Raw genomic sequence first — 25,675 nt, 5'->3', positions numbered from 1 at the left:
CAAATTAAAGCACATTGAATTAGTCTATTGTAGTTTAATACAAGTAATCTGTGCGTGTGTGTGAGTCGGCAGTTACTGACACATAAATTTCAAACTCGGTGTGCAAATATTCGTCTCCATCGTATCATTTAGTTAACTTTTAGCAATCAAATGTTTCGGTTTACGCGTCCTACGTGATTTATATACATATACAACAGGTACTTTTGTGCTTTCTTCAATAAATATGGAATATAATAATGCACAATTTAGTTAAAAATATAAAAAAGTTGGCGATTTAAATAGGTCAAAGTTTAAAACCAGGGCGAACTTTATCAAAGGGGCAATTAAAGTATCCAGAATTTATACTTTATAAGGTTATTGTTTGACTATATAACAATGCTAACCAAATCTATTTAAATTTGCAATTTTAACATTTCAAGGATACACATCACAAATAAAATGATTTAAAAGAAATAAAAGAACAATTGAGTTTAAAAAAAAGTAAATCAAATTGTTCATTTTAAAAATACAAACTCGAAAACAAAAAAAAAAAAAACAAAAAAAGAAAAGTGATCCTTGATAATAGGACACAATTTTTTTTTACCCAAATAACTTACAAAATGGATATTGAAAAAATTCAAATACGTGATAAAATTGTTGTTCATAATATATTAAATTGGATCAAATTTGGATATTTATAGCCGTCCCTTTGGTTTGTAAATTAGTTTCATACCTTCTGAAAGCTTCTGCAATTATATTGTACAGTTAGATATTAAATTTTTATTGCACATTCAAAACTTGTCTCTAGATACAGCTATATTAATTAGGACTATTGTTAGTTTTTTTTAGATTGGATAATTATAGTTTTACATTAATAGGTTTGTGTTGTATCCTTAAAACTATCCATACTCTCATTGTGCGTCTTCTTATTTCCGAATATTCGGACAAACACATCGCCCCACATTCGACGCGTAACCGGATCCAGGATAATGAAATATATAAATATAACGAATCCTTGTAGAGTGGCTGTAAGGCAAAATAAGTATGAGAATACAATTCCAGCTCTCATGGCCGATAGCAATCCGAAACACCAAGTGAATCCAAGGAGGAAAAACAATAAGATCGAAAGACGAATTTGCGATATTAATATTGGCTTCTCTGTATGTCGAATCGGTGTGGCTGGTCCACGTAAAATGTTATATATAATTAGACAGAAGATAACAAAATTCGCAATAATAATGGCAGTGATGGGAAGTATAATGCCAAAATACAAGGCATATCCCGATGGATAACAAATGCCGCCCTTGCTAAACGAGTCACGATCCAGTATAACGACCAAGAGCACAGGAATAAGTGGCAGTCCCCAACAAATGGCAGCAGATTTTAATAGAAAACGTTTTGGTCGAGATTGTCCAAAGACCTGGACATATCGTTTGAACTGCAAGTAGGCGATAAGCATCATCCAGAAGAACTGCACCAGCACTGAGTAGTGTAGGAATGCCCCAATTGCCACACAACTGGGCACTATCTCATTGATTATTAAATGCAATGACAACTTCTCAGTGTTCACAAAGCACAGGATAATCATCTGCAAGGCAATGGCCGCCGACAATTGTAACAATACCTTCGATGATGCCTTTTGGCGCCAGTTATGGAAAGCGGCAGCTGTTATAAATATTCCACATATGCCCATTAGTGATAACGAGCAACCTGTTACTGTGATAATATCCAAGGCCTGCTCATGTATCTCCTTTATATTCACTTCAATGTTATCATCCACAGTGAAATTATAGCCCACCAGATATGCAAAAGGTGTCAAATGGGTCAATTGACAGATTACAACATCTTCGTTCGATCCAGAGATTGTGATGCCATCGGAAGCCCAACCTTTATAGTTCCAATAATTGCAAAATTCCGCCGAATCATTGAGGGGGGTATTGCTAAATCTACGCAATACAAGTGGTAAATCTTCTGGTAAATCGGTATTACCGGGTATGGATATAGATACAATACGTCCCGGAACCATTTGTGAATTTCCATCAAGTTCCTTGAAGAGTTTGTCATTGGAGTAGATTTTGATAACCACAATTGGATTGGGTGAGGCATAAGTATTATTTGTGGCAGCGTGAAATATATTCAATCGATTCAATAGATTTGATGGCACATATGTTCCAAGTTGTAAATTTGGTTCATTTATGAAATCCTCAAGTGTGTGATCAGCTTGCAAAAATTGATAATATTCGTTCTTGAATGCTCCAGTTAAGATCTGTGAATCGACACTTGCATTAATATTACGGAATAGAGCTACTCCTGAAATATTGGCAACCGATGGATCTATACGAAAGTATAAAAGATTTTGTGAAACTTTCACTGAAACTCCAATATCATCGTAATCATAAACTTCAAAAAATGGATTGATTTTCTCATCTGAATCGTCATCTGTGAGCGTTTCATTTACAGCTGGCATCGATGAGAATGTATCCATGGCATTTTCAAATGCCTCCAATAATTTATTAGTTGAATTCAGTTTAGCTGACATTTTGATAATATCCTCTTTCACATCAATCAGATAATTATATATGGCCATAAAATCACGTGTCGCATTCTTCCATATGGCAGTTTTCTTCAATAGTTCCTCTGGAATAGCATTCTTGGGTATAAAATTCAAATCCATAAGACTTTTCACCGAAGCCTGCATAATATTCGATGTGAAATGTATATCGGCCGCAACAAGATCCTTTTTGTTTTCCTCAATAATCGTTCTTGCCTTTTGCACAATTTTCTCTGGTGAAACTTTAACTAATTTCGATGTTTCCAAACTGTATAAACTTTGTGTGATCTTGGTGCTCTCTTGTTGGCACTCAATATCTTTTATTGGCGCCCAAGAAGCTCCATGTATAAAGTCACCTTGACACAATCTGGTAAATGGCAATCCACTCTCCTGAAGACATAATTGCTGGGTGGTAGCTGACTGTCCCCTAACTGCTTGCATCCATAGATTTTTCGATTCGTCATCGACTGCTGTTGGGAAACAGTATTCAGTACTCCGAACAATAGCCATTGAACCACTGTGCTCAAAAATCAGTTTTTCCAGTAATTTTAACACTTTCATTCGCACCGAAGTGTCGTGTCTAACACGATTATCGTCCTCTGAACTATTATCTTCTTCACTGCTCTCCTCTTCACTATTATCTATGGCTGAATTTTTCAACGATGCTGTCACATGGACCCAGGAAATAATCGTCGAGTTGAGAATTTGCTCAATATTCATCAGGCGAACATTATGGACAATAAGATCGCTTAGATCTTCTCTAATTAGCTTACGCAAATGTTGCCTTAGATTCTTGGCAATTCTCTTGGCGTTTTTGTCAATATCTGTACAAAGATTTTTGCCATTATCTATGCAGGATACTTGCATGCGAGCCGCAAAAGCGTGTCCTCGATTATCTTTGGTAGCCACCACACGTGGAGAAGTTACCATTTGAAAATTAAATACCGTATGCGCCTCACACCAATACTCTCCGGGACCATCTCCTATTAGTTTCACTTTAAATATCGTCTTGGCAATATCATCATTTTTCCAAACCAAATCAATTTTAGTGGGTCTCAGAAGCTCATAGTCGGCATTTGTGAAACATTTAATGCCAAATTCCTTGTCGTCCTCTAGATGCCAAATATAATTAAGATTGTATATCACTAGCATTAGATCCTCGTGATCCCCGTCAATTTTCAATATCATTTTCACTTCATTCATCGGTATGGAGGTCTTTGATAAAATTGGATGACGTTGAGAATCCACTGCTACCTCTACCCTTTGTTTTTTATTCATTAGCACGAGATATTTATCTTTGGATTGATCCACAAAACTATCAATTTCAAAGAATTTCTCCTTCTCATCCTTTGGTATTGATTTTGACAGTATAAATGCAATGCTATTGCGTTTTTCATAATATTCATCGATCGGTACATTTGAATACTTTGTGCTTGGTGATTTGTCTTTCAGATTTATGCCATAGCATTCATTGGGTCTATAGCTTAAGGCTCCGAATCCTTCGGGGCAAACTTGGTTATCCAAAATGGGTTCCTTGTATAGACAAACCATGTGCATGGGTCTTTCGCAGTGACTCATTTCCAAAATAAACTCATTGTCTGATTTTTGCCTTTTTCTCTTGTTGCTTCTGCTCGAGTTTGTGTATCTTAGAGATAAGCAATTTCTATTAGATATAAAATCTTCCAAAAACATATTCTCGTCAACAACTTGTTGCCACTGTTTTCCCGGCAAACGTATAGTGAATGGCATTGTGGCATTTTCTCGTCGTATTGGCAACCAATATTCTCTTATATTTCTCTTGCTCAGATATGCCATTAAATTAATGGACTCCTCCAATGCAATTGTATCTGAGCCATAGCAGAAAGATTCATCGAATGGTTGTGGTTTCTGTGAAATTTGTATGCAAAGCGGATTTTTCTCATCCATTGGCACTTCCAAAAGATCTTCGGGGCAATATCTATTTCGAAATTTCTGGATGGCACAATCTACAGAAGCTGGCATCCATTCACCAGTATCAGTATTGCATTCACGAACAAAGAGCTTCCCATTTTCTTTCCAGCACAGAACATCCTCTGAGGTTGTATAACGAACTCCCTTGTATTTCCAATAGGCTATCCCAAATTCCGTTTCCGTTATGCTGTCATCACATTTTTGTATCTGTTTAATAATTCAACTTTTTAATTAATTGTGCGTCAGCTCAACCCATAGATTAGATAAGAATACCTTTGATTTTGTTGATACACTTTGTGCATAAAGAAGAATTATGCAGAAGATTTTAAAAAAAACCGAAAGCATCCGTTTCATCATTTCAATTGCGATCATAGAGAAGACTGAGCCAAATTTCTTTCGTTTTCGCCCATTATCAACCAATGTGTAGTCAGAGATACATATCGTTTTATTGTTTATCTTCATTTAGACTATTGCAATTGTTTTATCTTTGTTATCAGCATGTACCATGTTTGTGTATATGCAGATATACATATATGTACATATATACCATTCTATACGTAGGTTCTCAGAGCAAACAAATTTATTTTTCGCCAAGTTCACCAAGTAAATAGGTGCAGACAACTCTAATCTTTAAAATTTCAAATCTTATTATTGGTCTATTTTTACCTTGTTTTTTTTTTTGGGAGACTGTATTTACCGATTACACTGTTCAAAAAGCTTTCGATTTGACCATTTTTTAAATGCTTCATATTTACTTTAATTGTATAATAGTTTATAAATACATAATTGAAAATAAATTTTAGAAATAAATATCTACAGGCATAGGTCGAAGTGGTTTGCTCTCTTCTCTACAATTAGGATTTGGTTATTTATTTTTTTACTACCATTACCAAATGGTAAAAATTTCAACACTGGAAAGGGGAATTCCTAAAGATCAAAAAAACGAATTAATAATAAGCAGAAAGTGAAGAGTTATTAGAAATTTTAGTAACAGATTTTGGTGTTTTTGTATTGAAAATCTGTTTCTGATAAATTAATTAAAATGCTTTCTTATCATATAATTTTCACAGACAAATGGCAACGATAAAAATCCATTGTCTTGGCATATTGTTGTTAACATTATGTCTAACTTGTACGAAAGTAAGAGCAACAAATACTATAAAATTATGTTAGAAAAATGGTATAAAGATATCCTTACTTTTCAGGGATCTGTCAAACGGAGTATAGATCTGTCTGCTTCTCATGTGCTAATACCCGATATTCGTTTGCCAACCGATGTTATACCGTTAGATTATGAGCTTTATATTGAACCCAATTTGGAAGAATATACATTTACTGGAGTTGTGAAAATAAATTTGTCATGGATAAAAGATGCTAGAAAAATTTCACTTCATGCTCACTTTGACTTAACCATTGATGATCGAAAAATTAAATTGCAGAAAATTATAAAAAACAATGGGTAACATTTTATTAAAATTAATGTCTATATAAGCCTAACTTTTAATCTATTTAGTGATAAGCCAACATTATTTGAAAATATAACAATTCTGAGGGGAGATCGGATGCCAAGGAAAACAGTTTATGTGCTGTATCTTAAGGAGACAGTGAAACAAGGTACTGAAGGCCTTTTGGAAATACCCTTTGAAGGCGGCATTTGGGAGAGTGCCGAAGGTTTGTTCAGAGGATCCTATACTAATACGGCAACCAAAGAAACTGAGGAATATTTAACTACCTATATGAGACCGAATAATGCGCGTCGTGTATTTCCATGTTTTGATGAACCAGGAATTAAGGTAAGCTAATATTTCATAGAAGTTTTGATTTATACTTCTCTTGTGCCATTTTTGTAGGTCCCTTTTGCAGTTTCAATTGCTCGACCTAAGGAATATACAGTGCTTTTTAATACACCATTGGAAAGGACCTTAGAACAGTAAGTAAAGAAGTCAAACAGAAATTAAATACATGGCTTAAATGTTTTGCTATAGCTCTACTTTAAAGAATTATGTGATTGATCACTTTGAGAAGACACCAGCAATGTCTACCTTTACATTTGGTTTTATAATTTCAAAGCTTATGAAATTTGAAGATGCAGCCATTAATGAGAAGTCGCCCTCCGCCCCGAAGATTCAAGTTTGGAGTAACCAAATTGATAAATCTGAATTGAAGGTGAGAATCAACTCACGTAAATAAATAATGATTTTATTAAGTATATATGTATATATTTTAGGAAATACATGCTAGACTTTTAACCGTCTATAATACAATTCAAGACTACTTTAATGTATCGGTTCCTCTAAAGAAAATCGATGTAGTGGCCGTTCCTGGGCTAACAACAGTACGTCCGTCTGACAATTGGGGCTTATTGGTTCTTAAGTAAATCACCATTTATATAATTCCCACAAAAAAAAAAAACACATATTAATTCAAATTATTACAGAGAAAGCGAACTACTGAAGAAAAGTTACTTAAGCTTTGCACAGGAGTTGATATACCAATGGATTGGATCCTGGGTCACGCCGTATTGGTGGAGTGATGCTCATGTGAACAAGGCTTTAGCTAGCTTCTTGGCATCTGAAATAGCCATACAGGTAAGATAACTTGATTGATGTTAGGAATTTTGTTTTTTGCAGTACCTTTTCAAATTCTCAGATAGACGGTGGCGTGGAATTTAATGGAAAATATCCAATGACATTGCTTTATTCGTTGTATTATGAACTAAGCAAACGATATCCTCATTCACGCATAACGGGCATGAAACAGGAAACAGTTTCCTTCAAGACAGAGCTAGTTATAAGAATGTTAAATTTCACCTTGGGCAAATCAACCTTTCATAATGGTGTACGAAACTTTATTGCCGATCATCACTATAAGACATTTATCGGTGACGATCTATGGAATATGTTAACCAAACAGGCATTGAGTGACAAAACGCTTGATGGCCAATATAGCATAACAGATATTGCAAGCTCTTGGATTACAAAGGATCGCCTGCCTGTGGTCAATGTCCAGAGAAATTATGAAACTCGATCGGCCTTGCTGCAGCAAAAGGTATATCTCAGAGAGAGGCCACACGATGTGCCAGAGCAAGACAAAATGCTTTGGTGGATACCCATTACACTGAATCGTCAAGACACACTTAATTTTTCGGAATGCAAACCTTATGTGTGGATAAATAAGACTAGACAAATAAACATATCAAATTTACCAGAAAGTAATCAATTTATAATTATAAATCATGAAGAAATCGGCCCATTTCCTGTTAACTATGACGAACGCAATTGGAATATGTTATCAAATTTCCTACAAACTGAATCTGGACGTACATTAATACCAACACTGACTAGGTAAGCAGATTATATACCCAATATATATCTCTTACAATTAAATTTCTAATCTAATTCTATTTTTATAAAGGGCTAAATTGTTACATGATGCTTGGAATCTTGCTTATGCTGGCGATCTTAGTTTTGCCACCGCCTTTAATATGACTCTCTTTATGAAATTTGAACGTAATCATATTGTTTGGAATCCAGTTTTTACCTTTATTGACCATATAGGACGGCACATCGATATGTCAGCAGTTCACAAAAAGTTTGAGGTAAGCTTAGAGAATAACAACATATCAAGTAAAAAGTTGACTTTTGCAAAAAAAATTACCTTTTCAGGCATATGTGACAACATTACTAGCCCCTTTATATGAGGAATTGGGACCAGAGAATACTCCTGAAGAGTATTGGAGAACGGATCTTCGTTCATTGGCCAAAACGTTCTTGTGTCGTGCCGGTTATCGGCCATGCATTGAAGAGGCACAAAAGGCCTACAAAGTTTGGCAACAAAGTTCCGATCCAGATTATGAAAATCCGTTTGTATCCCAATATATATTAACTTTCGACATTCAAGTGATTTTCCATTTGTTTTCAGAGTACCAAATCAATACATTTGCCCAGTTTTTAAATGGGGCTCAATAGAGGAATGGGAATTTGGCTTACAGCGTGTCATTCAGTTTCCAAAATCGAGAGTACAAAGCGAAAGAACTTATTTGTTAAAGACTTTAGCGGGTTGTCCATCGCAACCGGAAAAGATAAATCGCCTACTCGACTTGACAATACTGCAGCAAAATATTAATTTTACAGAAAATGATATATTTCTAATTTTCAGCATGCTAACTGGTGGTTCCAGTGGATATACAACTCTATTTAATTTCCTCTCCGAACATTGGGTGGCTATTCGGGAGAGGTATGACTATCACTTAAATTACCTTTCAATCACATTAAAATTTTTCCTTTTTCAGATTTGCAAATAAAACAAATTTGTGGGACAGTTTGATTAGCTCAGCCACAGGTGTGTTCTCAACCCAAAAAGGATATGATATGGTGAAGAAACTTTATGAAGAACATCCGGGAGAGTTTGGAAGTGCACAGCACATTATAGAAAAGTCTCTTCGTAACATTAAAGAAGAGGCTCAATGGAGTGATCAAAATCTGCCAGTTATTGAAAAATGGCTAGATAATTACCTATCCCAAAATAATGAAAAGAATCAAAAGTTTTTAGAAAATTAATTTTAAAAAAATATTGTTTGTTTGTGAGTCTGGATGAATTGTGAATTAAATTGTTTGCCAGTTTAAATATATATATATATGTATATAGAGGTATGATCCTTATTATATACTGGCCCATATGAATTAGATTGTTAAATTTTGAATGCATTTTTTGTGTTTATTGATTGGAATCGTTGATATAATCGAAACTGCTTAATTTAATATGTTTAGGTGAGCAAGAATTTTGTCAAGATTTGCGATTTATGGCAAGTTGAGTTTCATATTCAATTCAAAGTCCAAAAGTCCAAGAGAATCCCTTTAGTATTCATCACCTTCGCCAAGTTCAGTTGTTGAATCAATGCCAACCTCCTCGTAATCCTTCTCGAGGGCAGCCAAATCTTCACGAGCTTCCGAGAATTCACCTTCCTCCATACCTTCACCCACATACCAATGAACAAAGGCACGCTTGGCATACATCAGATCGAATTTGTGATCCAGACGAGCCCAAGCCTCGGCAATGGCCGTGGTGTTCGACAACATGCATACGGCACGTTGAACCTTGGCCAAATCTCCACCGGGCACCACAGTTGGTGGCTGATAGTTGATTCCCACCTTGAATCCAGTTGGACACCAATCGACGAACTGAATGGAGCGCTTTGTCTTAATGGTAGCAATGGCTGCATTGACATCTTTGGGCACAACATCACCACGATAAAGCATGCAGCAAGCCATATACTTGCCGTGACGGGGGTCACATTTAACCATTTGATTGGCCGGTTCGAAGCAAGCGTTTGTTATTTCAGCGACAGTTAATTGCTCGTGATAGGCTTTTTCAGCGGAAATTACTGGAGCATAAGTTGCCAGAGGGAAATGAATGCGTGGGTAGGGCACCAAATTGGTTTGGAACTCAGTTAAGTCAACGTTCAAAGCTCCGTCGAAGCGCAACGATGCCGTTATTGAGGAAACGATTTGCCCAATTAAGCGATTGAGATTGGTGTAGGTGGGTCGCTCGATATCTAAGTTTCGGCGGCAGATGTCGTAGATCGCCTCATTGTCAACCATGAAGGCACAGTCCGAGTGCTCCAAAGTTGTGTGGGTGGTTAGAATGGAATTGTATGGCTCCACAACGGCAGTTGAAACCTTTTTGGAGGACCAAAAAATGTTGGTTAGTCTCTATCACTAATTTAATGTTTTTTAAGACCTACTTGAGGAGCGGGATAAATGGAAAACTCCAACTTGGATTTCTTGCCATAATCAACAGAAAGGCGCTCCATCAGCAGCGATGTAAAACCAGAGCCAGTGCCTCCGCCAAATGAATGGAACACCAAGAATCCTTGGAGTCCAGTACATTGATCGGCTAATTTACGTATGCGGTCAAGGACCAAGTCCACAATCTCCTTGCCAATGGTATAATGACCACGGGCATAATTGTTGGCAGCATCCTCCTTGCCAGTGATCAATTGCTCAGGGTGGAACAGTTGTCGGTACGTTCCAGTACGAACTTCATCCACTACAGTGGGTTCCAAGTCCACAAAAACGGCACGCGGAACATGTTTTCCGGCTCCAGTCTCGCTGAAAAAGGTGTTGAAGGAATCATCACCTCCGCCGACTGTCTTATCGGATGGCATATGGCCATCTGGCTGTATTCCATGCTCCAGGCAATACAACTCCCAGCAGGCATTACCAATTTGGACACCAGCTTGGCCAATATGCACAGAGATACATTCACGCTGAGAAAAATCCAAAAATCATATAAAATTGGCAAAGGAAAATGTCGGCAATTCTAATTGGTTATCACATTAATTAAATAGATCCGACTTAAAAATGGATTAAAATAAACTAGGACATTCACTTCACTCACCATCTTTTAAGATAATATTTAATCAAAATTGCACTTTAACACAAATAGTAAACCGATCCAAGCGTTTGTCCGTAATGAAACAGAGCTGGGAATCAACTAACCACGACTTTGCCATCTGCGCTCTTTTTATATGCTCCCCCCCAACTGGCTGGGCTCAGTCGACGTTACACATGATTGTGTTTACTTATATGGAATATGATGAAAATTGGATATACCATTTATTTACGTTATCCCATTAGAACATACATATGTATGTACATAAGTTTGTGAGTCTATATATAAGAAAAAATGGGAACATGACACACGAATGAGATATAAGTAGTTTAAGTTCTTCATTGTTTCAAGCCAAATCAGTAATCAAGAGCAATTTTAAATTTTTACATTACTTTAAATAGTAAACATTTCTTGAGTGATAAATATCTTGAAACGTTTCTTTATTTTTGCTAATTCTTAAAAAAAGTTTCATATCCTTGTTTTTACCTTACCCACACTGCAGGAACAATACCAAATCCTTAAGAGAAAATAGAAACACAAAGTTACATTTTGTAATAGTTTAGTTTTTATTATTAATATTCTATATGAATCAGAATATATTTCATATTAACAGTATACACTTAGACAATCATATTTAAAGTTTAACTTATATATTCAAAAATAATATTTCGATAATTCTTTCCATTTGATTCAATTCAAAGTGTCATCATCAAATACTTAACAAAAAAAAAGGAAGATATTTTGGAGTTATGATAGAAGTACGTACCGGGTTTTGTTTTGGTCCCTGAGACAAATGTCGAACGCACGATTTATATGGCTGATACTTATCCAAACGATATAAACTTCAAACGAATTTCAAAATCACTTAAGATATGGAGAAATAATCCCAATTAGGTATAATTTAAACTTATAAATGTTTTAAAACCATGTTGGAAACGTCTCTTTGCAGAGAGGTATTCCCACTGAAATTTGATACTTATCAAAAATCCATCATCACAACAACATGATGAACAACACGTTTCAAGATATCTTAGGATCGCCGCAGGTGTTGGTCGCAACTGAAAAAGTGGGACAACAACTATGTGAATCACGTTCAAATAAACATTGAGCAATTGCAGTTTTTATTCTTAGTATAAACAAATAACTGCAAAACCAAACAAAAAAACCCACCTTTTTAGTGAACTTAGGAACCATGCACGTTATTAATATAACAATCCAGCGCATTTTTCCAAACAGCTCTGAAATATGAACAAAAAAAGTATCAGTTTCATTATGTCAAAACCCACAGTTGTGATCCACTGCATAAAGATTCTATCATAAGCTCCATAACACATCTTCAGCTAACTCAAGGATGTAATAATTTCTTAATGAAAAAATGGAAAGAATTAAATCGATTTACAGCAAAAATGTGCAAATGCAGGAATTATCTCTTAATCTAAACAATAAATAACAATAAATTACAGACTTTTTATCCACGCAGTTGTTGTGTCATCATCCATGACATCGTCGTCTTGCAACAACTGAACTGGGGGCGTGCCGCTAGCGCTCCATTGTGGCGAGATTGGGCCACCATCTAGCGAAGAAATCCGTCCTGATGTAATGTGCAGGCACAGCTCAGTGCTGTCATTTGGTGCAGAAGACAAACAGCCTTTAAAGTAGCTGTGATCCTCGTTAATGCCACAGATATCATTATCCGTATCTTCCTCTGCACTTGGAGATTCTTTATTCATAAACTGGAAGCAGTTTTCATTTAAAATCTCGTTCCATGTGTTGTCGTAGGCTGAAGTTGGTTGATAATCTGTGAAAAATGCATCGCAAAAATTACTCCACGATGAAGATGGGCTCTCTATTTGCTGTTGGACTACACTACCATTGTTGTTGACACTCTCTTCCTTCTGTGGGTGGGCAGCGTCTGGTTCAAAGGTGCTGCTACCGCTGCTGGAATAATGTGAATAAGATCCAAGGGATCCCACTGGCGAAATGCAGCGAAAAGATGCTAGCGGTGTCTTTTGGTTTCCCAATGTGATTTTTAAGAGTTGGTTCTCCTTTTGGAGCTTACGACACATTTTGGATTGTTTCTTTAGGGCCTTAACCAAAGATTTGTTAGTGATACGCGTTTCTTCAAGTTCTTTTTCAACAGCCTCAAGGTAAGCTTTCTTTTTTCGGCGATTCTCTCGTGCAAGCAAAGCGTTTCTATTGTAGACATTGGGGTCGGGCCGTCTGGTTGGAAGTCGAGCAACTCCACTTTTGCGATTTCCCTTTGAAGTTTCCTTGGGTAATTCGACATCACGGTTAGACTTACGCATTCCAATTGATATTTCACAGTCATTGTCATTCTCACTGTCCGAGCTGCTGCTTATATCAATATTGCTTTGATTCAGCAATTTCTTGATATCCTCCATTTTGTGAAATTTTTTGTACGGTTTGTTGAATTTGCAAGCAGGTAAAATGGTTGCTATTATGTACTCTTTTTTCTATAGATCCTTTTACTTTACCTTTTCAGAAGTATAAGATGCTACAGCTATTTTAAAACAAATTACTCTTATTTCCTCAAAACTTGTGACCTAAACGTTTAGATGAAAAAAAATGACGCACAATTGCAATTTCACCATGGCCGGATATGGTGTTGATATCGATAAAGAATTAATCGAACCAGCCAATTTATGTTGGAACTACAGTTGGACCCCGACTATCCGGAAAGGTCGGGACCCGATCCATCACGGAAAATCGAAAAACCCGGTAAACCGAGAGCTAAATTTCCATGTATTTCTTACTTGAAATTTAAATTAATCCACAAACAAATGTTTCTTAGTTCTACAAACGTTTATCGTGAACAAACTCAAGTCCAACTGTAGTTTCAACTATTACACTACACTATTTCGTTTTCAACAATTGCGCTATAGTCACGGATAGTGACCAATAAATAAATCGACTGCACAAAGCCTTGTCATTTATAATTGTTTGAATTTTGCCAAGTGATAAAGCTTTATAAAACTTGTAAAATTAGACATATTTTTGACAGCCATTTATAATTGATTGAATTTTGCCAAGTGATAAAGCTTTATAAAAAATTAGACATATTTTTGACAGCCTTATACTTTTGTAAGTAGTCTTTATTATTCTCACTGGTTTTACTTTAACAACATAAATTCTTCGCCAATGGTAATGCGTTGATGCAAAACAAGAACGCTGCTACAGGATGACTCATGACAGTGGAAATGTTTCGTTTTCGCCCATGTGTACTGACATTCGAATGATAACTGACATTTGCAACCGTGAGAGCGGCACGAATGGCGCTGCTGCCACTTATCGATAGACAATTGCTCGTTTTTGCTAAATCGCTTGGAATATTCTGTCAGTTCTTGGGAATCAAAATTGAAGAAAGGAATCTTAGTGTTTTGTAAATGTATAAATAAAATATATTGAGATGGTTTCTATGCAATTTGTATTGCAACCTTTACCGGGCTCTGACGAGCAGTTCATAGAAAGGTAAAACATAGTAAAATAATGAAAGTACATATAGATTCGGTCATATGCACATGTGTACATATGTATGTATGTAAGCACATTTATACGTATCTATGTACAAGAAAGAAGAGAGACACTTGCATACGGTACTACAAAATGTGCAAAATTTAAGACATAATTGAAAGGAAGTTTCTGACCATTTTAAATTAGATGGCGTTGACTTTACATTTTCATTTGTTTTATTGTGTATAGTTACACAGATAAGCCATGCATAAAGCAATAGTTTTTAATTACCTACAAACACAAGCATATATCTGACATACATACATACATACATAGTATGTATGACTGCATGTATGTATCTGTCGAATATATGGTCATACACATATATATGTACATCTTTACATACCTAACTATAAATGTCTATATGTATAATTATATTATTAACAATTGGTTAATCATGCATATGTCTGTATGTAAGGCATTTCCGTAATCCTTACACATTAACAGAATGTTGTACATATGTATGTACGTGCATGCGTATATATACCTCCATACATACATACGTATGTATATAAGCTGAAACGTGTGTTTGCATGCACATGGATATGAGCGGCGGACATTTGCGAATGCGGTGTTTGTATATATGTATGTATGTATGTATGCATGCAAGAATGTTCATGATGTACGGTTTTGTTAATTCGATTGATGTTTGGTTTCCTCCCATATCATTTTTATTTTCTTTTTTAATAATACAACTTGTAACCGCTTTTTTCTAGAATAAGAGAAGTCTCGGAAAAAGTTAACCGATTTGGTTATGGAACTCATCGTATATTCGAGCAACTTAAAATCCCTGTGAGAGAAGTGGTCATTGGGCCTAACCATATTGGTGTACTTCTTGAAGATGGCAAGGCATTCCGGGTGTCGTTTTCCATTAATACGGAGAAACTTGATTTGACTAAATCGGACAATAAGTGGTATGTTGCAAAATTTGTCGGTTGTAGTCTATAGTTAATTGTGTGCTGTCCTTTAAAGTGCAACAACGGGTGGAGCTGGAACTAGCCAAGCACCAAAGGCCCCTTCGTCATCCACCCGACCAATGGCTCGGTCTAGAGCACGCCTTTTGCGTGCAACCGGAAGATCCAGCTCAAGTGGCCAGGGTTCTGGATCACGAAGCACCGGTGTCATAATTGGCGGCAGCACCTCAAGTAGACCGTTGGTTACAGTACCAGCAACATATGTGCCGGAGGAGCTTATATCCCAAGCAGAAGTAGTTCTGCAAGGCAAGAGTAGAAATCTTATCATTAGGGAACTACAAGTGAGTACAAGGTCTACGTACATACACAAAAGACGAATCCTAATAGATTTGTTTATATTTTTTTAGCGCACCAATTTAGATGTAAACTTAGCTGTCAACAATCTGCTTTCTCGCGATGATGAAGAAGCTGAGGACACCGAAGAGGGTGGTGACAATTATGTGCCTGAGGATCTAATTTCGTTATTGGATAATGGTTTTACTGGTGATAATAACAGCGTTATTATCGATCCATCAGACGGCCTTTTTTCAGAAGAAATATTCAGCAATTATTCAAGTATTCGAAAGTAAGTTCTAATACTAAACTAATAGCGGGATAAACTCCTATTATTTACATTGTGTATAAGAATATTGTTCTTAAATTTTATTTTCGATTTAATATCTTGAATTTTCTAAACATATATTTCTAGTTTGCTGTTTGACCGCATACGAAGTGAACGAAGTAATGCTAATTCTAACAGCGCAGATAATAACCAATCGAATCGCAATTCGACATCATCAACAGGGGTTCTTGCTGGTAGCAGTACTTTGTCAGCACAAATATCATCTGTCAATGCTGACCGAGAGGCATTTAGTCGGTGGCGGGATCGCCAGTATTATGGACCACGTCGCTGGATAAGTAAAGACGATTATACCTGGGAGAAAGATGCTGGTAATGCTATAAAAATTTTGAATATTTTCTTTTTATGATAATGACAAACATAATTTTTTTTTTAGACGCGAAAAAGAAAGAACCATCCTCGATGTTATCTCCCATTTGGATATCAGAGGAACTGCAGCCGTGGCCTGATAAGGGCTCCATTAGATTTAAAACAATTGGAGCTCTGTATTCTGAATTTATCGCACTCTCTGAAAACGGAGAATTGCATCAATGGCGTTGGTCAGAACCCGAACCATATAAATCAGAAGTGAGTATGAGAATTTTTACCAAAATACATTCACTAACATTGTGGTGTCGCAAATTTCAGGTTGACAATGTTTATCATCCAAAAACCGTGGCGTTAAACATAAATGAAGGCGTTCAGCTGATATCCGCCAATTTTATTCGATGTTCCGTTGTGACTGAAACGAATCGTGTTGCTACTTGGATGGACGAACAACTAGGATATCTGGGAGCTAAATTGGAACATTCCGTTTGTGCTTTCAATGAATTCATTATGGACCCCATTTCAACAATTCATGTTTGCTCGTTGTACACTGCGGTGAGGACGGAGAACAATAACATATATTGGTGGGGCGTTTTGCCATTTGATCAACGTCGATTTTTGTGGGATAAGTTCCGGACAAAGACGAAAAAGCCATTCAAAGTAGTCGCTGCCGATATAAATGTGGGAACACAAGTGATAATGAAAAAGTGTCCCATTTATCAAACCGGATCGATTGGTTTCACATGCAACAATGGTGTTCCCAAGGTTGGTCAACTGTTGAACTCTGTGTGGGATTTCACAGACATGTGTCGAATGAAAATTCTAAATATTGGCACAAGTTCGGTGGTAGACAAAGGACAAGCGCCTGGCAGTATAGCGAATAACCATGGCACCCTGGCCGATAAAGACAATGCTAAGGCCACAGTTGTGCAGAGCACCAGTACCGGTAAGAGTGCACAATTGAGCTCAACCAATAGCAAGGAATCCACTGATCGTATTGACATGCCGCCACCTCCGTCGCCCGCATCAAGTACATGCAGTGATACCGGCAGTGTTACATCCCATAAGCGCACCAAACGAATGACAACTAAAGAAGAGAACAATAGTACCCAAGAGGGCAGGAAGGACGAAGATCTGTGGCAACTAAAAGACGTTGTCTTTGTCGAAGACAAAGTTGGACCGATAGGCAAAGTTCTCAAGGTTGATGGTGACTTTGTGGCCGTGCGGTTTCCAGCATTAACTGGAACTTGTAACCCCAATCCTGGGCCGAAAGAGGAGGGTAAAGAAGATGACTGGCAACAGTGCCGTTTGCTCCGACGCGAAGATGTGCAAATCTTTAGAACAGCTACTTCGACACGAGGACCAGATTGGCTGCAAAAACAGCCCAAGAAAATTAATATTGGCTCTGATGCAACTGGCGCCCAGCTGCTAACTGTAGCTGTAGACATGCGTGGCATTCACGTTATAAAGAAAGTACTGGGTAAAGTTCATTATAGCCTGTACAACCTGTATAATAGCAAGCAAGAGCAAAACTGCCAATTTCCCACGGACTGTGCCTCATTTATAGGCGCATCGCCTTCCAACATTTTAATGACATGCAACAACGACTGCAGTGGAAACACTAGCACAATTGTGCTAAGAGATGGCAACGGAGCTCTTTATCCAATGGCCAAAGACTGCATTGGATCTATCAAAGATCCTCAATGGTTTGATTTACCTCCAGTTAAATCGGTGACCATGGCCACTATTTCATTGCCCCCGTCAGTTTCCTGTGTCAATCTCAAGTCAAAAGTCTGCATGACAGCCCTGCTTTTTGATACACAAAAACTTATGCCCCACATTTTGCGTTGTGATGTGAAGAATAGCTTTGCTGCTCTCACACGACTCGAGAAGGAAGATCGCAATGACACGGTGTCGGTTGTCGAGGAACGTTGTGATGGAGGTCGCAACATATTCCATGCCTGTGTCATTATGTGTGCGCCTACATCGAACAAGGAATTGAATCAAACTGAAGCCTCTACTGGTGCTAGCGCTACTGCTGAGAAGAAAACCCTCCCAGTTGGCATTTCGGCAACACGTTCTGGCGGGGCCACTTCAACGACAGCATCATCCTATGCCGGCGGCAGCGCTTTCGGAGGCGGCGCAGGTGGGAGCAATGATAGTTCCAGCTTTGCTGCAGTTTCTGCTGGTATAAGTTCTTCGGCTGTTGCATCAGCAGCCGTCCCACCATCTGTCTCATTGAACAGAGATAATCGCATGAGTCTGCGCGATATGATGCATCGCCTAATAAATTCGGAGCAACCGGAGCAAAGTGGTGGCAGTAATCAACCACCGGCAGCAGCAGCAGCGGCAGCAGCTAACGACGATCATGCATATATTCCATGGCCTGTGGATGCGCCTTCAGCCAGCAATCTAAGCACTACCGAACAGAATGTCCGACAAAACGTATCGGATACCATTGAGGATGATATTAACAAGATAATTCCGTCAACATCTCAAGGGACCATGTTATCCAATATTAAATTGGGAACTCCAAACTACACATTTGACCTATTACAACGACGCGAGCATGCGATTCTTATACTACAGCAAATGTGCGCTAGCCCAGCTCTTAGGCCTTACCTCTCGCAAATGCTTAGCGCCAAGGATGCGCAGGGACAAACGGCATTCATGTTGGCGGTTTCATGCCGCGCATATGAGGCCGGAATCATACTATTAAATACAATTCTTATGCTGGCCGAACAAGACTCGCAACTTAAAGACGCTATGATATTCCCTAGTGGATCGCCAGCTGATCAGTCTCCACTCCATGTGATATGCTACAATGACACATGCTCATTCACGTGGACCGGTGCCGATCATATAAATCAAAATATTTTTGAATGTAAAACATGTGGCCTAACTGGATCCCTCTGCTGTTGCACGGAATGCGCTCGCGTGTGCCACAAGGGACACGACTGTAAGCTGAAACGCACAGCGCCCACAGCCTATTGTGATTGCTGGGAGAAATGTAAATGTAAGGCCCTAATCGCTGGAAACCTCACCAAGCGCTTTGCTCTACTTTGCAAACTTGTATCCAGTACCGATTTGGTGACAAAATTCAATTCGAAGGGCGAATCCATATTGCTATTCCTTATCCAAACCGTGGGTAGGCAAATAGTCGAACAGCGTCAATATCGTTTCAGTGTTCGAGTTCGAAACGTGAGCAATGCAGCGACTAGCACAAATGGCACCAATGCGACAATATCGAATCGGAAATCATCCTCCATTGACATGGACAACGACATGCCGGACCATGATCTCGAGCCACCAAAGTTTGCAAGAAAAGCTCTCGAGCGTCTCTTAATCGACTGGAGTGCCGTACGATCTATGATAATGAGCGGAGCGGAGAAAACGGATCCAGCAACAAATGTACAAAATCCACCACCTGCTGGTAATGTTTCTGATAGCTCCAGTCCAGACAACTTTAATACCTTCATTCAAACCCAACATGGTTCTACACTGCTCGATAAATTCACCCATAATCTGATTGTTAAGTGTACGGGTGACCATTTGGATACATTGCTTCTGACATTGGTGAGAGAACTGCAGAACGGCGGTGTTGCCAATCGTTGCAAGGAAGCCGAGGAAGTGGCACGACGTTTTGTTCGTTCCGTAGCTCGAGTGTTTGTCATATTTAATTTGGAGAAACAGCCCAATCCGGAGAAACGCAAAACACATACATCATGCAACAAATATGTGCAGAGTTGTGTAAAAGTATTCCAAACTCTCCATAAAATTTCCATCGAGGAGTTGTGTGAGGTATCGGAAGCACTGATTGCCCCAGTACGACTGGGTGTGGTGCGGCCAACGGCGCCATTTGCCATGTCATCATCCAATTTAGATGTAAGTAAATAAGTTATATATATATATAGTTGGAATCTTCTTAGTTACTGAAAATACATTTTTCTTCTAGAACTCTGATGAATTATTCAGTGTCGAGCCATTGGCGCCTTCCAATGTGGAGCCCTCATCTGACCAAATAGTGGGCCACGAGGCTAGCAATGATCAAAGCTCTAGCTTTAATATCCAGCAAAACTACGAAGTTGTTGCCATGGATGGTGAGTTTCAATTAGACAAGACAAAAAAGTATTTTTCTCATCTATTTGGTTATAGGCTTGAGAGATGCATCAGAATCCGAGGAAGTCACAAATAGGGAAAGTAATTCTCATGGTCAAGATGATGATATGATTGAGAACCAACGCAACGAGGATGGCCTTCAGGATGATGAAAGCGATAATGATTTTACTTTTAATGATGCCGAAACTGAATCAGATTCAGATGACAACCAAAGTAACCAGGATGCACAGCGCAGCGTTCAGACAGGAGCAACTGTGGGCTCAGAAACAGGTGAGAATTATTACCCATTGTCTAGAGCTTTGGTAAGAAAATTAATATTAAATGTATTTTGTTTTAAGACATAGGCGTTTTGTTTTTGGAAGACGAATCAGGAGATTCATCGGCGCAAGAGGAAGACGGCTCCGAAGATGGTGAATCTGATGATCATTCGGATGAGATAAGTTTTATTGATCAACAACTGGAAAGGCGTAGTTCCAATGCCAACACACGTAGTGATCTAGCCCCACAAACAATGCAATGGGCCATCAGAAGCCGTGACACTGCTCGCTCCTCGGTTCGCGTGCCAACAGGTTCCAATTTGGTTTTCATCGATCCAATGGCGTTGCGTCGCTCGACCGTGCCAGCCACAACGGCGGTGACAACACCATCTGCCGAACCACAGACTATGGCCACCACTGCAAGCAATTTGGCAAGGGCATTTGGTATTACTATTCGTCAAATATCAGAGCTGTTAAGCATTCTGTCCTACAATATAGCTAATGACATTGAAACTTCATTAAAAATCCAAAATGACGAGGCAATTGCAGTTCAAGTGAGTGTCAATGAACGAATGAACATTTCGTTCAACAAGTATTGATCATTGAAATGAATTCCATTTTGTGTTTTGTAGATATTTGTCGAAAGACGTTTGCGAGCCACTTGGGACTGGATGTTTACTGTAATGGATGGCACCGAGGCACAGTTAAAGTTTGGTGCCTATTTGACAAACTATACGGATCCCACCCATCCCTTGCATCCGCTAAATCTTAGTGCTCAAGCTTCTACTAGCCAAACACCTGCGACATCTTCGGCGTCTGTGGGCGTTAATGTAATGGGTAAGGATTGTGTTGCCTGCTTTTGTTAACTAGATAATAAATACTTTTGCCCTTTTGTAGGCTCAAATTCTCGTCGTGATTTTTTCACATATTGCCTGTCTCTTATGCGATCGCACACATCGGAACATAGGGATGCACTTCCAGTACTGGACATAACAGCACTTCGCCATATTGCTTATGTTCTGGATGCATTTGTCTACTATATGCGAAATGATACAGGATTCTATGACAAGACCGAAACTATATCGGGTCGCGTAAACAATTTATCGCCAATGGCCGAGAATGAGGATACCGACGATGAGCTCTCCAATATAGAAGAGTCCTCGACAGCCGATGGGCAACTGTCTGCAAGTGCGCTGACGTCCAACAACTCTAGTTCGCGCAGACATGCGTTCTTTACCAGATCTGAGTCAACACTAAGCTTGGGTTGCTCTGCTCCGGATGGATTTGATATGCCGCTTGACATGGCAATGCCACTTGCCGATAAACCACATTTGCTGCAGCCCACTTCAAAGCGTCAGGAGCTGTTTGCTAATCTACCCTTACTTACTAGCATAACTGGTGATAGCAACAGTGCCAACAGCAACAATCAGTCAACTCACAATTCAATTAACCATCCTCCAACACGGTTAGGATTCTCCAATTTCTTAAGAGCTGATGCGATAGACAGTGAGCCCAGCACAAGTCAACAGGCAACGGAACGAATCGCAGCGGAATCATTAAAAGCAGAGTCTTCCAATAAATCTGCCGATGCAAACACTTCATATAAAACAGATAGAGATAGCTCTGTGGATTCCAATATTTATGTACAACTAAAGAAGAAACAGTGCTTGGATGATTCAAAATCGCATAAAGGTAATATTAAATATTAATCAAAATGAGTATGATGTTTGGAGCTATATATTCTTTGGTTCTATTTTAGGCAATCTCAGCACCAAATTCGAGAAACTTGAACCCATGGATACGGACGATACAGATCAATCGTCTGGTGTAGCGGGCACTAGTAGAGCAGCGGATGTGATAATGGCAACACGACCAGAAGTGATTATTGCACCCAACAAAGTTTTATCTCGTATCGGAATGGGTGAAGCAGATTCCGCATTTGCATTAACCTCTCCGTCGCCAGTTCGTAGCGTTATAGTGAGGGCTGGAGCATCGGGTTTGAAATCGGAAGATTCCGAAAGTAAATCCACTTCGAATTCAGCCATGATTACAGACGAAGTCCGTTGTGAGAACAGTCGGCCAAAGACTTCCACCTCGCAACCAGTTTTGTTTCCCTTGCGAGGTTCCTTGTTCTTTACGAGCAATTTCAATGAATTACCGTCATGGAATTTCTTGTTAAGCCGTTGGAAATTGGCTCTAGATCTCTTTGGACGTGTCTTCATGGACGATGTTGGAATGGAACACGGTTCTGTACTACCAGAGCTGCGAGGTTTTCCTGTTAAGGAAATTCGTTTTCGAAGACACATGGAAAAATTGCGCAATGGACAGCAACGTGATCTTGTATTGTGTAAACTTGAGCGCAATCGTGAGAGTTTGATTATTCAAACATTTAAAGAACTGAATACACAATTTGGTAACCAAAGTCGTCGTGCCCAACCTCCCATTACGTTCAATAGAGTTAAAGTAACGTTCAAAGATGAGCCCGGAGAGGGCTCTGGTGTGGCTCGCAGCTTTTACACTTCCATTGCAGAGGCCTTGTTGGCCAGCGCAAAAATGCCAAATCTAGAATCTGTTCAAGTGGGAACCAATCATAGTAAATACGGTGTGCCATTCTCAAGCATATTGCGTAGCAGAACCGTATCTGGGTCTAGTCGAGACCCTCCCACTATGCAAAGACGCGGTACCGGAAGCAAAATCCTATGGCGTACGGCTCGTGAACGAAAAGCCCTCAATTTCGATGCCAGACCGTACATCCCTTCAGCCTCTACAGGTAATTATTACAGTATAGACTCGTCCCATAAACAGTAACTAATGCTTTACCCGCTTTAATTTTAGATAACACCGGAGCGGCGGAGGGTGCAAATGACCATTTGTCCGTGCATTTGCAACAACTCGGAGAGCGTCTTTATCCGAAGGTGGGTGAACTCAAATAAGCTCAAGTCAATTCAACTAAAATCCTTCATTTTTTAGATCCACTCAATAAACCAAACACATGCGCCTAAAATAACTGGAATGCTTCTGGAGATACCAACACCTCAACTATTATCTGTGTTGTCATCAGATGAAACGTTGCGTCAAAAAGTAAATGAAGCTATTGAAATAATCAATTTTAAGCAAAAGTCGGAACCGTCGCAAAGCCAGCCGAAAAAATCCGTCGTCTTGGTGGAGCCAGTCGAAGATGACAATGAACCGCTGTTCTACTCGCCTGGTAAACGCGGCTTTTATACACCACGTCAGGGTTTCGCTTCGTTTGAACGAATTAACGCATTTAGGAATATTGGAAGGTGAATTAAAACAAAAAACCAAAACTAAAATAACAAGATATATAATTTGTCATTTGATTTCTTTTAGACTCATTGGGCTCTGCCTTCTTCAAAACGAACTACTGCCACTTTTCCTACAGAGGCATGTTCTTAAATATATACTTGGTCGTAAAATAAAGTTCCACGACTTGGCCTTCTTTGATCCAGTTCTCTACGAATCATTTAGACAAATAATACAAAACGCCCAAACGAAAGAAGGTGAAGAAAATATAAATCGAATGGATATGTGTTTTGTGTAAGTAAACGGAATGGCAAAGTTTAAAGATATCATTCCATTTATTTAAAACTTTTTATTTTATTCTTAGTATTGATCTAATGAAGGAAGAAGGTTGTGGTAATCGAGAGTTAATCCCTGGAGGACGAGATGTAGGCGTTACATCAAGTAATATATTTGAGTATATAAGACGTTACACAGAGTATAGGCTGATCAAATCACAAGAAAAGGCCCTTGAGGTAAAATATACATAGTTAGATTTATCAATGATTTTATTGATAACATAACCAACTTTTTTTTACAGGCATTGAAAGATGGAGTTTTCGATGTTCTCCCAGATAATTGTATGAACAGTTTAACAGCTGAGGACCTGCGACTTTTATTAAATGGCGTTGGCGATATTAATGTTTCAACATTAATTTCGTATACGACATTTAATGATGAATCTAGTGAGGGTCCAGATAAACTCTTAAAGTTTAAGAGATGGTTTTGGAGTATAATTGAAAAAATGAACACATTGGAGCGCCAAGACTTGGTATGTCATTTTGCAACTTCTTCTTTTTTGTTAATATTTCTTTTAATTTATTTGTTATAAATTTATTTTAAAGGTATATTTCTGGACTGGTTCACCTGCTTTGCCAGCATCTGAGGAGGGATTCCAACCATTACCATCTGTAACTATACGCCCCGCGGATGACTCCCATCTTCCAACTGCAAATACTTGTATATCTCGGTTGTACATACCCTTATACTCCAGCAAATCCATTTTACGTAGTAAAATGCTAATGGCCATTAAATCCAAAAACTTTGGATTTGTTTAAGAAGGAAGATGATTAAACAGTTAAAAGGAGCACCATCACTTGGTCTTATATTCTTGAACGTTAATTTTTTTTTTGTAGCCTGATTAAATTAATTAATTTTGGCCACCCCCTCTCTCGTTATTAAGTCTATCCCAGCCACATCCATTCCCAATTTTGGAATTTAACTTTTATTTTGATTGCGATATATATATATATTTTTAATTTACAATCTTCAGTGTGTGTAATTATCACTCTCGAAAATCAAATATGAAGGCCACTGTAGTCTGATTTGCGTAACATACGTTGAAAATATTAAGTGACAACACTAAGCAAATGTAATAAAAAGAAGAAACAGTCAAGTAGGCATTAGTAAGCTTCTGTTTAAAATATTACATTTTAAATGGTGTATGTATACTATAACACATTATATACACATGTATATTTACTATTGAAATAATAAATATAATTTTGAAGAAATTCAAAAAAATATTAAAATATGAACGAGCCATTGGATAATGGCACTTAAATAACAAGTAGAGAATTAGAACTTGAGCAGACTTTAGATTTCAGGTCTAAAATTCAAATTTATAATTTATGGAACTATAAGCATTTGTATTTTGGGTGTGGTTCGAAAAGTGTACAGCTTGTTCATATCGATT

At 38.3% G+C, this 25,675-nt stretch overlaps 5 protein-coding genes across 6 annotated transcripts; 2 read left to right on the top strand and 3 right to left on the bottom strand.

Annotated features, from left to right (window-relative positions):
* The first annotated feature begins 141 nt into the window (after positions 1-141).
* Positions 142-9,186, top strand: LOC6650850 (aminopeptidase N). Its single transcript, XM_023179878.2, has 13 exons — positions 142-197; positions 5,551-5,620; positions 5,686-5,939; positions 5,994-6,273; positions 6,331-6,410; positions 6,466-6,646; positions 6,708-6,853; positions 6,918-7,068; positions 7,130-7,824; positions 7,895-8,078; positions 8,146-8,342; positions 8,402-8,716; positions 8,772-9,186. The coding sequence occupies exons 2-13, from the start codon at positions 5,555-5,557 to the stop codon at positions 9,037-9,039; spliced, it is 2,817 nt and encodes a 938-aa protein (XP_023035646.1). The 5' UTR covers positions 142-197; positions 5,551-5,554; the 3' UTR covers positions 9,040-9,186.
* On the bottom strand, positions 745-4,837 carry LOC6651029. Its single transcript, XM_002073866.4, has 2 exons — positions 4,754-4,837; positions 745-4,687 (listed from the first exon to the last, which is right to left on the bottom strand). Exons 1-2 carry the CDS (start codon positions 4,835-4,837, stop codon positions 851-853), a joined length of 3,921 nt encoding a protein of 1,306 aa, XP_002073902.3. The 3' UTR covers positions 745-850.
* Positions 9,176-10,963, bottom strand: LOC6650849 (tubulin alpha-2 chain). Its single transcript, XM_023180067.2, has 3 exons — positions 10,880-10,963; positions 10,224-10,748; positions 9,176-10,158 (listed from the first exon to the last, which is right to left on the bottom strand). Exons 1-3 carry the CDS (start codon positions 10,880-10,882, stop codon positions 9,337-9,339), a joined length of 1,350 nt encoding a protein of 449 aa, XP_023035835.1. The 5' UTR covers positions 10,883-10,963; the 3' UTR covers positions 9,176-9,336.
* A 452-nt stretch (positions 10,964-11,415) lies between these two features.
* LOC6650848 lies at positions 11,416-13,481 on the bottom strand. Of its 2 annotated transcripts, XR_006954709.1 has the most exons (3): positions 12,744-13,481; positions 12,044-12,671; positions 11,416-11,931 (listed from the first exon to the last, which is right to left on the bottom strand). XR_006954709.1 is itself a non-coding variant. In XM_047012046.1 (2 exons), the coding sequence occupies exons 1-2, from the start codon at positions 13,273-13,275 to the stop codon at positions 12,331-12,333; spliced, it is 873 nt and encodes a 290-aa protein (XP_046868002.1). In that variant the 5' UTR covers positions 13,276-13,481; the 3' UTR covers positions 11,416-12,330. The 2 variants fall into 2 exon arrangements, 1 of the variants encoding a protein (XP_046868002.1); XM_047012046.1 differs by having other exon boundaries at positions 11,416-12,671.
* A 714-nt stretch (positions 13,482-14,195) lies between these two features.
* On the top strand, positions 14,196-25,245 carry LOC6650847 (E3 ubiquitin-protein ligase hyd). The gene is made up of 19 exons (XM_002073862.4): positions 14,196-14,362; positions 15,121-15,318; positions 15,377-15,659; positions 15,726-15,943; positions 16,067-16,308; positions 16,374-16,564; positions 16,625-20,188; positions 20,259-20,403; positions 20,459-20,692; positions 20,761-21,233; positions 21,312-21,516; positions 21,577-22,371; positions 22,439-23,449; positions 23,515-23,594; positions 23,650-23,963; positions 24,031-24,237; positions 24,308-24,455; positions 24,521-24,751; positions 24,825-25,245. Exons 1-19 carry the CDS (start codon positions 14,301-14,303, stop codon positions 25,035-25,037), a joined length of 8,814 nt encoding a protein of 2,937 aa, XP_002073898.2. The 5' UTR covers positions 14,196-14,300; the 3' UTR covers positions 25,038-25,245.
* Positions 25,246-25,675: the final 430 nt, after the last annotated feature.

The sequence above is a fragment of the Drosophila willistoni genome, chromosome 3R (genome assembly GCF_018902025.1).
Source record: "Drosophila willistoni isolate 14030-0811.24 chromosome 3R, UCI_dwil_1.1, whole genome shotgun sequence".
NCBI lineage: Eukaryota > Metazoa > Arthropoda > Insecta > Diptera > Drosophilidae > Drosophila > Drosophila willistoni.
The sequence above is the reverse complement of the archived record's forward strand: the minus strand, read 5'-3'. Positions and strand labels throughout refer to the sequence as shown.

Coding starts and splice junctions, on each gene's coding strand:
- LOC6651029 (XM_002073866.4), bottom strand. CDS start 4,837: ATGATGAAACGGATGCTTTCGGTTTTTTTTAAAATCTTCTGCATAATT. Junction 4,688..4,753: donor GTGTATCAACAAAATCAAAG/GTATTCTTATCT, acceptor ATTATTAAACAG/ATACAAAAATGTGATGACAG.
- LOC6650847 (XM_002073862.4), top strand. CDS start 14,301: ATGGTTTCTATGCAATTTGTATTGCAACCTTTACCGGGCTCTGACGAG. Junction 15,660..15,725: donor TTATCATTAGGGAACTACAA/GTGAGTACAAGG, acceptor ATATTTTTTTAG/CGCACCAATTTAGATGTAAA. Junction 20,404..20,458: donor CGAAGTTGTTGCCATGGATG/GTGAGTTTCAAT, acceptor ATTTGGTTATAG/GCTTGAGAGATGCATCAGAA.
- LOC6650849 (XM_023180067.2), bottom strand. Junction 10,159..10,223: donor CCATTTATCCCGCTCCTCAA/GTAGGTCTTAAA, acceptor TCCTCCAAAAAG/GTTTCAACTGCCGTTGTGGA.
- LOC6650850 (XM_023179878.2), top strand. CDS start 5,555: ATGGCAACGATAAAAATCCATTGTCTTGGCATATTGTTGTTAACATTA. Junction 7,825..7,894: donor TTAATACCAACACTGACTAG/GTAAGCAGATTA, acceptor ATTTTTATAAAG/GGCTAAATTGTTACATGATG. Junction 8,717..8,771: donor TGGGTGGCTATTCGGGAGAG/GTATGACTATCA, acceptor TTCCTTTTTCAG/ATTTGCAAATAAAACAAATT.
- LOC6650848 (XM_047012046.1), bottom strand. CDS start 13,275: ATGGAGGATATCAAGAAATTGCTGAATCAAAGCAATATTGATATAAGC. Junction 12,672..12,743: donor AGAGAGTGTCAACAACAATG/GTAGTGTAGTCC, acceptor CATTTTTCACAG/ATTATCAACCAACTTCAGCC.